Raw genomic sequence first — 13,419 nt, 5'->3', positions numbered from 1 at the left:
GTTGGAGAAACATGAAGGTCTGAAGTGAGCAGTTTGTGGCCAATTATTTTCTTCCATGGGGACATTTGCATATTCTGGACACGACTGAGGATCAATGTACAGAGAGATTTGGGGGCACAGGTGGAGGGAGTGGGGACCAGCAAAAATCCTGGCAAGGTTGTGCAGGGCTTGTGATGATTTGGAAACCAGGATTCCTCAATACACAGGTGGGTTTATAGCTGTTAAATCCTCGTGCTCCATGGGGTGGGGACGAGGGCAAGGAGTGCGAATAAGGTAGATTAAAATTTATAGTATATTTTTTATTTAAGTGTAAATATATTTTAAGTTTATATTTTATATATTTTTATTTTATATTGTTTTATTTTTATACGTGAGCTAGTAAAGCTAAAGACATCAGGTAAATTCAGAACTGAGCTGAGTATGCCCAATTTATTCTTCCCCAACTTAGAAATTAGGTAACTTATCTCTCCCCTGGAGCAGAAGGAATAACTGGGTGAACAGCACTGGGTCCTGAGGGCCATGTGGCATCTTGGACCATGCCTTCCCACACCTTTGCTTCTGCCTCGCACTTGGGACCTCTATTTGCTCCTTGAAAAAATTCCAGAGGAATCCGGGTCTTGAATGACTTGCTTGGGGATACAAGTACCAGGTGCCTGATTTGCAACCCAGGACTCCAATTTTCTTTTCACTAGGATGCTGCTAACCTTTCGGCAAGCAATATGGGCCCCACAAGAGCCAAACACTTGCCCCCCACTTCCATCCCCAGCAGTGTTGTGTGCCCTTGGGCCTGGCATTCGGCAGAACAGAGCACCACAGCAGCCACTGCAGCAGGGTTTGAAAAGAGTCATTGAGGGCAAGGTTATAGGCCCTTTGTCTTTGAATTTGGCTAAGGACCAGGACTGCTCTTGTGATGTTCTTGGCTAAGGACACCCTAGGTGGTCTTGTCTTTGAAGAGAGTGAGGAAAGTTCTCTGCCTCCATAGGCCTGGCCCCATTTCTTTTGACATGGGGCCAGTGGAGCTAAAGGAAAACATCTGTGGGGGCCAAGGGTGGAGGGTGCTCCATATTGGGCCAGGAGTTTTTACATTGCTTGGGCTAACATGGGTGGGGTGACCAGAGCTTGTTTTGTGTAATTCATATTTCCAGCAGCTTTGGAGGGGGAAAAACAATGATACAAAACCTTGAAAACTGAAATGTTTTCTCTCTTCTGACTTATCTACCACGGGGCTTTGTCAAGATCACATTGTGTACAGGGAAACAGGTACTAAAAGACTGGGTCCTGAGTGTGGTTTGCACAGACATTTCCTGTGCTGGGGGTGTTCGTGAACATTAGCCTGCCTGAAGCTATCCCGAGGCCTTGAGGACTTGCAGACAGGGAACTTCCCTGCTGCGAGGATGAAATCTATAGACTCCCCCAGACTGTGGGTGAGCCCATGGTGGGGGGCTGTTAGGATGGGCCTCAGCTGGGCAGGGAGAGCTGGGCTGGACAAGGGGACCTGGGTATTGGGTGGCCAGGAACTCAGCACTAGCTGTAGATGAAGCGAGGTTGCTGCAAAGGGTCTCTGCCTCTTGCTTTCTGACTAGGGTGCTCAGTGGGCCCCAGACTGGTCCCTTGCAAACAGGTTTGTTCTGGGAGCTGCACCACAAGGAGGTCAGTACTAAGCAGCATTCTAGCCAAAGGGGATTTTTCAGAAGATTAAAAACGGGTGGTGGGAATTGTATGGGAACTATAACCAAGATGAAAAGGCATACATTGTGCAAAAGTGAAAAATGATGTAAAAAATACATAAAATTAAAAAATTAAAAAAAAAAAAGTCCAGGAACAATATCATAGAGGAAGCTTTGGGAGAAAAAAGAGAAAGGAATGTGGGAGTAGAAAAAAAACCCTGCTATAGTCATTTTGAATATTTGCACATTTCTTACATGGCACAAGGGGCCCCTGGGTGATATTTTGGGGGACCTGCCTCACCACAGGGACTTTGTAACAAGCCAAGCGTCTTGTGATAGAACCATCTGCTTCGCAGAGTAATGAGCTGCTCGTCCTAGGAAGGTTCAAGCAAGTACATGGAGACCTGACGGGCCGAGGGAAGAGCACTCCTGTCGAGGGTGGCTGGACCAGAGGCCTCTTCCAACCTGCTTTCTAACTCAGAGACCCAGAGGCGCTGGGTTGCTGCATTCTTTTTTAGGCCCACTGAAGCAATTAAAAAATAGTGCAATGCAGAATAGGGTGACCAAAAAAATGGCGATAGATCTTCAATGTTTACATTTGATGAAATAGCACGTTTAATATGCAAATAGACACAGGACAACATGCTACTCACAACACAAGATTTCCTTTTAGAATGACGTTCTGAGGCTGCCACAGGAGCTGGTGATGGTACAAGTTTATAGTTCTGTGATGAGCTTGTCTTCTCTCAGGGCATCTGGTGTCCCCCTGAGGCTGTGGAGGCCCTCCTTGGAGACATGCCAGGCCTAAACTTGAGACGGCCCCAGGCCAAAAACACTCCCTTGCTGTGATTCTATATTAAATCATGACTCGACTGCTTGGAGGGGAGTCCTGTGCAGGCACCATGCATGCACGTGTGTTCACGTGTGTTCCTACACCCACGGAAACCTGCAGGATGAAAGACCAAAGACATCGCTCACTACTCAGTGGTGAGCTCTGAGGCACACCTTCATCCTGAAGCGCAAAGGGAGGGGTCACTTGCCAGGTTGAGCAGGAGAAAGTCACGCTCCCCCCAGTGAAGGCGTCGCCCCATCTTGTTTGGGGCTAATGTTGGACACATGCTTAATATCTCTCTGCTTCCTCTCTGGGTCCCCCAGTCCATGCCCCACCCAGGAGCCAGCACACTTCTTCCAAAGTGTGATCTGGTCACCACCCTGCCCAGCTTGGCTTTTCACTGCCTCCCACTTCCTCCTGCTTGTGTCCAAAGTCTATAAACGTGGCTTGAATAGCCCTTGGCGATCTGGCCCATCTGCATCTCCAGCTTTATTCCCTCCCTGCCATCTGTGCCCAGGATCTAGGATGTGTCACACTTTCTCTTGGTTCCAAGCCTGGAGCACGGTCCAAATTCCTTCCTGCCCTGCCCTGCCCTCCCCGGGCCAACAACTCTTTGTCCCTTCCTCAGCTTGGGGGCTGCCTTCCTTCCACCCCCTCCCTCCCCCGCTGTGTTAACTGCCCTGGGACACCCGTCTGCAGTCTGATGATGCAGCGTGGACCTCTCACTTTGAACTTTGGCCTTTACACAGACCCAGGCACACTGGGGTGACGAGGGACTGATGGGGTGCTAATACTTCCAGGCGTGTCCTGACAGTCTGGCTCCGGGCGTGGTTCCGGTGCATGGAGACATGGAGCAGCCAACCACCCAGGGTGTCCCAGTTTTCTGAATAGCCACAGCACAGCTTTTCTGGAACATTCTCCCCAACATCCAGGGCAGGGCCTCAGCCATGACAAAACTTGGGGCCCCTGACTGCTTCATCTTCAGAGAGCAGACTCCTGCCCTCTCCTCACTGAATAGCCAAGAGGAGAAAACCCAGGAAAGGCAAAGGAGCTAAAGCATAAAGAGAATGATGAAGATGCTTGCCTCTGCCTTGTGCTACCTGCCGGGGTGCCAGGAAGCAGGGCTCCTGTAAGGTTGTGTAATCTTAGGCCCAGTTCACTGAGGCCCAGATGTGAATGTAAAACCCTCTCCCACGAGAAGGCCAGGATCACGGAGCCGTGAATGTGTTTGCTGCCTGCCCCAGGCTCCCGCCCTTGACCCCACCTCAGCGCCCAGGTCAACCAAGTGGGGCTGCAGCACGGACCCCTCCCTAAATCACACGGGGCCAGCAGGGGCCCTGGAAGAAAAGCCTGAATGACATAGTGCTGTATTTTCTTTCTTTTTTTTAAAGAGTTTTTTTTTTTAAGATTTTTATTTTTATTTATTTATTTATACAAGCACTGGGTACAGTCAGAAGCGCGGGAGGGTGAGAGAATTCACCAGAGCCAGAGCGGGGAGCAGAGCAGGCAGAAGGATCGAAGTACACTGCTGAGGGGAGCAGCGGGTGGCAGGAGAGGTCTGCGCGCCATGTGGGACCCTCCTCCGGTGGCCGGGGAGCAGCCGGGGATCGAACCAGCGCTGCAGAGACCGCGGGCAGCCCCGCAACCCAATGCTTAACCTCTGTGCCACCGGGGAGGCCCAGTGCTGTATTTTCTTTTTGAATAATCTCAAGCTCACAGGAAATTTGCTCTGGAACAAAGAACACTCTTCCCCTGAACCTCTGGTGAGGGGGCTGTCAGCAGCTTCATAGCTGAGCGTGTTTCCTGCCCCATCACCAGACGCCAGCAGAATCGGGATAGTAACGGGGACGGCTTTGCCTCGTGCCCCTCACTCATCATGCTTCTCCGCTTGCCCCCACATCGTCCTTCGCAGCACAAATAGCCCGTCCAGATCCCTGAGGTGCATTTACTTGTCCCGTGTCTTCAGTCTCCTTCAGTCTGAACTGACCCAGTTATTTTGTAGAGGCCCTCAGTCTGCACGATGTTCTGTGGCAGGAATCTCAGGTGCTGCATATTTCTCACCCGACCCCCCAAAGCCAGGATGGCTCATTAGTCTCCCCACAGCCCAACCGTCCGATGATGCAGCGTGGACCTCTCACTCTGAACCCCCAGGCCTTTACACAGACCCAGGCACACTGGGGCTTCCAGGCTTCTGCGAAGTCATGTTTTTCTCTGTAATTAATAAGCGATTTGTGGGCTAATTTGACGGTATGACAATATCACATCCCGTCAGACTGCTTCAGCGTTTTCACTCGTTTCTATCTGTGCACTCGTGAACTTCCACTTTATTGTTACTGTCACTGTTTTGGCTCAAGCTGTCCTCCAATGTTGGCCCCTGGAAGCCCCTGAAAGCTGGCTCTGGGTTCTGCTGTCACGCCCCACCCTTCTTTAGGTGTGTCTTTGCTTCCTGGCAGAACAGCTGTTCTAGGATAATTTTCCACTTTCCCTGCACCACCCCTGGACTCAGCCATTTCTTGAAGGTGTAGATCCCCTGATCCCCTGTAGAATCTGGTAGTCGTTGCTGGGAGGCTGCAGGCTTTGGAGGGGTTGCTTCTCCCAAGCTTGCCCACTGTGAGCTGGGGTACACTTCCTGATATTTCCATCTAAATCTGTGGGTTCATCTTTATATGCTGAAATCCACAATTGCACACTGATAGATAGCTCTGACTTTCATCCTATTCCTTAGGATTCATTCTTCTTTGGTCTCCATGTTTATAACTCCACTCTCTGACGAGAAACCTGGCTCCTGTTGCCTATAGTCATTATTTCCTAGGATTTTGAAAAATACATGAGCAGTGTAACTGCTTGCTTCTGCCATGGGGGCCCCCCTGAACTGATCTGTCAAATTTGCTCCCACTGGACCCCTCCTCTCCTCCCTTGGACTCCAACTCCCCATCCAGCTCCCTTGAGTGATGCCCCTTCCATGTGGGACTTGACACCCCACATCGGGCCCCACTTCTCAGAGACAGTCTTTTTTTCCCTGCTTCACCTCTGGCACCACTCTGGGGCTACGTGGCCCTCTCCCATGGGTGTCATCGCTGTTGGAGAAAAGAAGGTGAAGGAAGGGGAGGACTCTTTTAACCAAGGATGCATCAAGTGCATCACATCATCCAAAACAGCATCCTGCTCAGTCAGCAGCCAGCCCTGGCCACTCTGTAAAGGGCCATCAGAGCTGCCCTGTTTTGGGGTCACCCTGCTTGGGTTCAAATCCTGCTCCCAACATCTCAGTGGCTGGGGCAGGCCCCTTAATCTCACCGAGCTTCAGTTTCCTCAACTGCAAAGTGGGGAAATGCCACGGCCTCCCTCACGGCCTCCGTGAGCTGACGGCCCAGCGCCTGCCCATGGGAGCTGCCCACCGGCTTAGGGACTGTGACAGCTAGCCTGTACGCTTCTGAATCCTAGAAAATATGGCTCCATTTTAGAAGGCAGGGCCAGCATGCTGGGTGGGTGAGGCTCTGTGGCTCCCAAGCCTTCTTCCTTTTGCAGACTTTTTTTTTTTTTTTTTTTTTTTGGCACACCCGCAGCCAAGTCTGGGAGGGTTTCCTGGACAGAGGGCCTCGTGGCTGCTGCCTTAAGATGTGCAGCCCTGGCGGCAGCTGCCACTGCTATCGGACCAGGCCCACGGCAGCGGCAGCAGCAGCAGCAGCAAAAGCAGCAGCAGGCCTAGCCAGCGCAGCAGCATGGAGCTCTGGGGAGCCTACCTGCTCCTGTGCCTCTTCTCCCTCCTGACCCAGATCACTGCCGAGCCACCAACCCCCAAGGTCAAGAAGTCTGCAAATGCCAAGAAAGGTAAGGAGGGGGATGGGACCCCTCCCCACCTTCCAGGGTCACCCTCCCTTCACTGAGCCTCAAGCTCCTTCCCTTCATTTTCTTCGATGAGTCCAGGGAACTTCAATGAAGTACCCCCTGGGGCCTCTGCCCTGGAGTGGAGGGGTTTTCCACCAGCAGGGGCAGTTATAGGAATTTATAAGGATGACTGACTCAGGTTCAGAAGAACCTTCCAGATCATTTAAACTGATGTCCACTTCCCTCCTCCTATCCCACCAATTTTTTAAAGAAATCGACCCTTTGGCTTGGCAGTCTAGATGTGCTTGACTCTCGTCACCAGAGAGAGCCAACTGGCGCTGCTCTGTCATCCCCAAGCCTCAGCTTCTCAACTGTAAAATGGGGGTAGTGGCATTTGCTCAGAGGCTGGTCATGAGGACTTAATGACAGAAAATACATAAAGTGCCCAGTCTAATGCCTGGCAAGCAGGACATACTTGAGGTACAGGAGGAAAGGGAACAAGTGAATTCTCACTTAGAGGTACGTCAGCCCTCCAGATTGTCACCTGTAAGTTCTATAGTGTTGTCAGCAACCTTAAGAAAGAAAAAATGTTCATGTTCAAACCAGGATCCCCGAAGCAGCCTTGCTCTCCTCCTGCCGCCTCTGGGGTTTAGGGTGTCCTGGGGTTGCCTTGGCGGCAGCCAGACCTGCCCTTGGAGTCTTGCCTGCAGTGAGGTCACCCTGCGCTGTGTTGAGACAACATTAGTGAAATGTCATGGCAATGAACTGGGCTGTATCCCCACTGGGCCCCAAGGCCAGGAGAGAAGAGTTCCAGAAGATGAGTGTGAGTTTAGACAGAGAAATCCAGGGCATGTACGCAGAAAAAGCAAGGCAAAGAGGCGTGGCTGCCCTCAGGCCCCTCTGGGTCTCCTCTGTAAAGGGACAGTTGCCCACTGGTCACAGACAAGTGACGCTCATAAAGGTGCATTAGCACCTGGGAGACCGCGGGGCTGCGACAGAGAGTGTGGCGGGTCTGGGTACTAGTAGAAGAACATCTCCAAGGTTCAGCTTATAAAGTAAACAAAGAAAAATTCAAAACAGAGTCAATACTGTGCTGACCTTTGTTGGGAAAAAAGGATGTATATAAAAATGCGCATTTACTTACATAGGCATAGACTTTTTCTGGTAGGATTTGCCTTTTCCACAAATCTCCAGTGATCCCTTGGAAAAGCAAGGCGGATGGACAATCTCAGGAAAAATTGAGTTGTAGGGGCCAGTACATGAAAATGGGGGCTGGAGTCCAGAGGAGAGATTTGGGTCTGCAGAGACCACTTGCTGCGCTGGCCAGGTGGCAGAGTGCAAGTTGGCAGCCTAGCGAAGGGAAGAGAGGACGGGCTGTGCCAGGCCCCCGCCCCTCGCCCCTGGGGTGGGGGAAGAAGGGGTAACCCAGGGTGCTTCAGGGGGCTTAGTCTGCTCATGCTCTGGGGGTGTGGCTGTGTGGGGTTCAGCCAGAGTGAGGCATGTAGGGAAGGCTCTGGAGGTTGGTGCTCCAGGGGACATGTGGCAGAGCTGGTGGAGGAGCCAGAGGACCCTGTGGGTCACCAGCCCTTAACCAAGGCCCGGGGGCTGGAGGATATCCAATGCAGCAACACTTCTTGGGGCCCTGAGACTTGGAGATGGGCAGCACAAGAGCCTGCTAGCTCCTTGCCCAGAGCCGTAGAGACCCTACCCCATACCTTCCTCGGGAGTTAGCCTCTAGCTCCTTGGTCAGTGCCTGGAGGCCTCTTGCACACACGGGCAGCTCTGTAAATTAAGAAAATCTCTGAGCAGAAAGAGGGAACAGCAGAGGGTATAGAAAGACACCCCCTGCTCTGGTCTGACCCAGCTAGCCATGTCCCCTCAGCTGAGCGGCCTGTGTAGGGACCAGCCTGTCCAGCTTCCATGGCGCCCTGTGCGGGCGCATCATGTGACTGAGGCCAGCGCTGCGGGGAACTAACGGAATCAGATGCCTGGACTAGGCACACATGACACAGCCAGGCTGGTTTCCCAGCCCCAAACCCTCCTGTTTTGCCCGGTTCACTGGGTCTTATTTTCCTCATATTTGATAAGTTACATCAGCATTTCTGTACATATGAGCGTGCTTCTCGCCTGCATGTGTTTCCTGTGATCACCCTGCAAAAGCATCTTACGGGCAGACAGAGGCGCTGACCTCACCCTTCGTGACCGTGGACTTCAGGCAGCACAGCCAAATGGACCATGGAACTGCTTCCCCACCCTCCATCCTATGCTGAGCACAGCTTTCCTGAAGCCCGTGGGATTTTAGAAAGACTGGGGTCCACCCACAGAGCTCTCGACTTTCGTACACCCACAGCAAGATGTTTCCTGTCACCTACAAACACTTCCAGCAGGAGTGGGTGGGAGTGCGAGATGGCTTGTGTTAGCAATTAGCCTGGAGCTGGAAGAGCTGCCCTATGGCCATATGGGCCTGAGTCGCCAACTTGGGCGAGTTGCTTCAGTCTGGCCTCAGTTTCCTCTCCATGCAGCACTGCTGGTGTAGAAGAGACCCACGACCCAGTTGCAGGAGTGATCACAAGCCAAGCACTGATCACATGTGTGATATTTCTCTTAGTCTTCTCTAGAGTCCCCTGAGGTGGGGTGTTATCTCATATTGCAGCTGGGGAAACTTGACTCAGAAACCCTGCGCAACATGCCCCAGGTCACCCATGCTGTGAGTCCATGCACGTGCCTGCCTGTGCTGCCCCCATGGACCTCAGGCTAGTGGACCATCCACCCTGGTCTCTCTTATTCCTCCAGCCTGCAGAGGTGAGCCTGAGAGGTCACAAGGCCTGGCCCTACTTTCTGTGCTGTTCTTTGCAGCTGAGGGGATGGGTAGATGGTTGGGGGTAACTGAAGGCTCTGCCTACACCTCCTGCCCTTCCCCTGCCAATCCCAACTCCATCTTATGCTAGCAATGGTCCTAAGCAGATGCAATACAGGGCTCACTTTAGCAGGAGCAAGGGAAGGAAAATGACGAGCACTTACTCAGCGGCTGCCAGAGGAAGTAAACCACATTATCAAGGCCGAGGGGAGTTGTTTCTGCTTGTCTCCTTGTGGTGGACAGAGGTAGGGACAGGAAAGAGGCCCCCTGTCCTCTCTCCTGCCTGCCTCCTGTGTTTGTGATGATGTCTCCTTCCTTTTGCCTTATTCCTAGATGCTGTGGGTCCCAAGATGTTTGAGGAGTTCAGAAGCCAGCTGGACAGTCTGGCCCAGGAGGTGGCACTGCTGAAGGAGCAGCAGGCCCTACAGACAGGTGAGCAGGATAGCGGCCTCTGGGCAGGAGTGTTCAGGGGCAGCATGCAGTGTGCCCATAGCCTCCTCCAGCCCAGGGCTCCCGGCCAGCCCTGTAGGCCAGGGCACCAGTTCAGGGAGGTCCATCCCCAGTCTGCCCTTCCAGGGAGATCTGATATGGGTGGAAGAGAAAATGTCTCCAAAGGACACAAAGATCTCCCATAGGAATCTGTTACCTCCCACCTGGAGTGCTGATCTCTACTCGGCTCCCACCGTCCCAGAGGGCACACGCTTCCCCATGTGTCAGCACCTGGCTGGCACTGTCTCTCTCAATCATCACTATGCTGGGGTGGGATTTATCATCCCCATTCTAAAGATGGGGAAACTGAGGCACAGAGCGGTCTTTGCCCAAGTCCCCAGCAGGTCAGTATAGACCAGGATCTGAAGGAAGGAGCCTGCCTGGTGTGTGCTGGGTATCAGGAGGGGTGGGCTTCGGACTTCCTGCCCCACACCAACTGCTGGACAAGATCACACAGCGTCAGGGCTTGGGGGCACAGGAACAGCCACCTGCCACATCCCTGCATGGCCAGCCCACCTGGGCAACCTGGCTCTCACTCTCTCTGCCTCTCTCCATCTTCCTTTCATATTGTCACAGTTTTCTGCACACCTCCCACTCATCCCTTCATGATCTCGCCCTTCATTCCATGGAGAGTGCAGAACGTAGAATAACAGCTACAGTCAGCACTTACATGGGAGCCCGTTACATGCCTGGAGCGACTGGAAGTGTTATGTACACTGACTCAGTCTTCACAGAAAACCCATGAGAATCCACTGAGAAGCTGAATACCGTGCCAACAACGGAAAGGTGCAGCGTCTCTTAGCTTTGCTACGCTGCCTCTCAGGGTATCATCTGGGAATCACCTTGGCTTCTTAGGAAACCTACAAACCTCCCCGTGTCCATTGCCACTCCTCACCTGTTGCTTCTCTGACGAAGGTATATCCACTGCCTGTGCCCTGGGCTGGCTCCCCTGCTGCCACCTCAAAACTCTCCAGATCCTATTTATTAGGCATTTTTCACAAATTCCCTCCCACTCAGATGTTTTCTTTCAGCATTCACACTGGCTACCTCTTGTCTCTGTAAAACGTCATACTTGGTCTTTCCTACCATACCACAGGGCCTCTGCCATGCTGTTCTGGCAGCCTGAATTGCTTCCCCAACACTCACCTAATAAGTGCCTTTGGCATCACCTTCTTGAGGGTCTCTGACCCTTCATTTCAATCAGGCTCTCACAGAATATCCTCTCATTTACTGGCATTTTTAAAAAAGATTTATTTTATTTACGTATGCATACAAGAACTGGGGTGTAGGCCAGAAGTGCAGGGGTGTGTGTGAGAAGATTCACCAGAGACAGAGTGGGGAGCAGAGCAGGCGGATCTACTGAAATACACTGCTGAGGGGAGCAGCAGGTGAGACAGGAGAGGTTTGCTGTGCCATGTGGGTTAACTCCCTGGCTGGGGATTGAACTCGTGCCACAGTGGCTGGTGGTAGCTGATGGTGCTGAGACTTTAACCCCTGCGCCACCAGGGAGGCCCCCTTTACTGGCATTTGTAATGTTATATTCATTAGTTGATTGCTCTGCCTCTCCCACTAGACTGCAAGGGCTCATGCTGCCTTTGCTAGCCCTGTCTCTCCCACCAGCCTGGATAGCGCTTGCCACCTATCAACACTCGGTAAATCTTTGTTGACAGGAGGACAAACACATGAATTTGGACAACTTGCTTCCCATGGAAAGTGGGTGGAGCTGTTCTAGAAAGGGAATGTCTACCAAGTACCTTTGGCTTCAAGTAATAGAAAACATCACAACAACTTAAAAAAAAGAGAGAGATTCTGGAAGTGGCTGTGTTTGTTTAAAAGTTTTACCTGGTTCCAAGTTTTATCAAGATAGCTGCCCCAACTCCAGGAATTAGGAGTGTACTCAAGGCTAAAAGATGGCTACTGAGCGACTTAGCCACTTGTAACGCCAGTGAAAGTTCTTCTACTTCCATCCTATAACCAAAATTCTATCTGGTGACCACCTGTAGCTTCAATGCAAGGAGTTTCTCCAGCCTCTGAGTGGAGGCAGACAGGTGAAAAGACACATAGGTAGAGGTGGTGGTTGGGTCAACTGACAGTGCCTGACACAGAAGGAACCTTTAGAAAGAGCGCAGTACCACTGTGGGCCTCAGTTTCCTCATCTTTAGGTGGAAAGATGGGGAAGGTTTGCAGGGCAAGCTCAGAGGTCTCCCTCATGTCTGAGCTTTGTGCTGAGCTGGGTGCGATGAAGTGCAGGGCCCTCCCTACACCCCTTACACCGAGTGCAAGCACAGGGAGGTCCAGCACACCCTCCCCCGCATGCCTGCTGATTCCCAGGACAGTCACACTCCCTAGCCTTTGCCACCACAACCTGAAGATCATTTTGTTAATAGCCAGATGTTCCTGAGCTCTGTTGACCTTGCCGAAAAGTTGAGAGAATCAGGCTGCCCTCCTGCCACCTACCCATTCCTCCTGCAATCAGCAAATGCCCAGGAGGTCCCCACCTAGTGTGTCTCTGCCAGACCCCAAGTGAGAGGTGGCCCGGCCTGGGCCCTGCCCTCGGGGAGCCTCACTGGCTCATGGAATGGCCCTGGTCACTGGAGACCTCACAGGACCTAGGGGTAAAGGAATTCCAAGCCGAGGGCGGGTAGGAGCCAGGGTTTGGGGGCGGGCTCTGGCTGGGGAGCCCAGAAACCCTCCGTGACAGTCACTTCTCCCCCTCCCAGTCTGCCTGAAGGGCACCAAGGTGCACATGAAGTGCTTTCTGGCCTTCGCCCAGGCCAAGACCTTCCACGAGGCGAGCGAGGACTGCATCTCCCGCGGGGGCACCCTGGGCACCCCGCAGACGGGCTCGGAGAACGACGCCATGCACGAGTACCTGCGCCAGAGCGTGGGCAGCGAGGCCGAGATCTGGCTGGGCCTCAACGACATGGCGGTCGAGGGCGCCTGGGTGGACATGACCGGCCGCCACATCACCTACAAGAACTGGGAGACGGAGATCACGGCGCAGCCCGACGGCGGCAAGAGCGAGAACTGCGCGGCCCTGGCCGGCGCGGCCAACGGCAAGTGGTTCGACAAGCGCTGCCGCGACCGGCTGCCCTACATCTGCCAGTTCGCCATCGTGTAGCCGCGCGCCCGGCCGGGGGGCGCTCGGCGGGCGGAGGAGCGCGGGGCCCGGAGCGCCTGCCAGGCGGCCCTGGAGAAGCGGGGCGCGCGGAGGAGCGGCGGGGGTCGCGGGAGGGGCTCGAGGGCAGCCCCACGGTGGGACCGTGGGGTCCTTCGGGACCCGGCTCCACGGGTTCCCTCCCTCCTTTTGCAAATAAAGTCGGTGCAGCTTGGCAGAGAGTGTGGCTGAGGTCTGTGCTGGGTCCGCGGGGCGGGGAGGTGTCCAGAAATCTGAGCCACCCCAGCCCCCTGGAATGCGTCTTGAAGGAGGCGAGCTGGACGCTGCGCTTCCCACGGTCAATAGCTTCTCAGCTGGAGGCCCCCTGAGGAAAGCTGGGCGTGGGGACAATAGGGGAGACAGTGCCGGACTGCGGCTGCCTTTTCTCTCTTTATAATTTTTTATTTTCACATAATTTCTTAAGGATAAGTTGCAAGAATTCCTGTATACCTCATCCAGATTCTCCAAACATGAGCCTTTTCCGGTATATGCTTTATCCTTTTTCTGCACGGGTTCACGGTGCTTGCATCTCTCTTCTTCAGCACACTTTGGGGGCTTGTCCAGGAGTCGTATTTTACAATTGCCATTGCTG

General features: G+C 53.2%; 1 protein-coding gene across 1 annotated transcript; it reads left to right on the top strand.

Annotated features, from left to right (window-relative positions):
• Positions 1–6,047: 6,047 nt before the first annotated feature.
• CLEC3B (C-type lectin domain family 3 member B) lies at positions 6,048–12,989 on the top strand. The gene is made up of 3 exons (XM_084246546.1): positions 6,048–6,327; positions 9,515–9,613; positions 12,391–12,989. Exons 1-3 carry the CDS (start codon positions 6,219–6,221, stop codon positions 12,789–12,791), a joined length of 609 nt encoding a protein of 202 aa, XP_084102672.1. The 5' UTR covers positions 6,048–6,218; the 3' UTR covers positions 12,792–12,989.
• Positions 12,990–13,419: the final 430 nt, after the last annotated feature.

This window comes from Talpa europaea (genome assembly GCF_964194135.1).
Source record: "Talpa europaea genome assembly, chromosome: 11".
NCBI lineage: Eukaryota > Metazoa > Chordata > Mammalia > Eulipotyphla > Talpidae > Talpa > Talpa europaea.
The sequence above is the reverse complement of the archived record's forward strand: the minus strand, read 5'-3'. Positions and strand labels throughout refer to the sequence as shown.

Excerpts from the sequence above, each read along its gene's own strand:
- CLEC3B (XM_084246546.1), top strand. The coding sequence starts at position 6,219 with ATGGAGCTCTGGGGAGCCTACCTGCTCCTGTGCCTCTTCTCCCTCCTG. Across the intron at positions 6,328-9,514 it reads GTCTGCAAATGCCAAGAAAG|ATGCTGTGGGTCCCAAGATG; the intron begins GTAAGGAGGGGG and ends CCTTATTCCTAG. Across the intron at positions 9,614-12,390 it reads GCAGCAGGCCCTACAGACAG|TCTGCCTGAAGGGCACCAAG; the intron begins GTGAGCAGGATA and ends TCCCCCTCCCAG.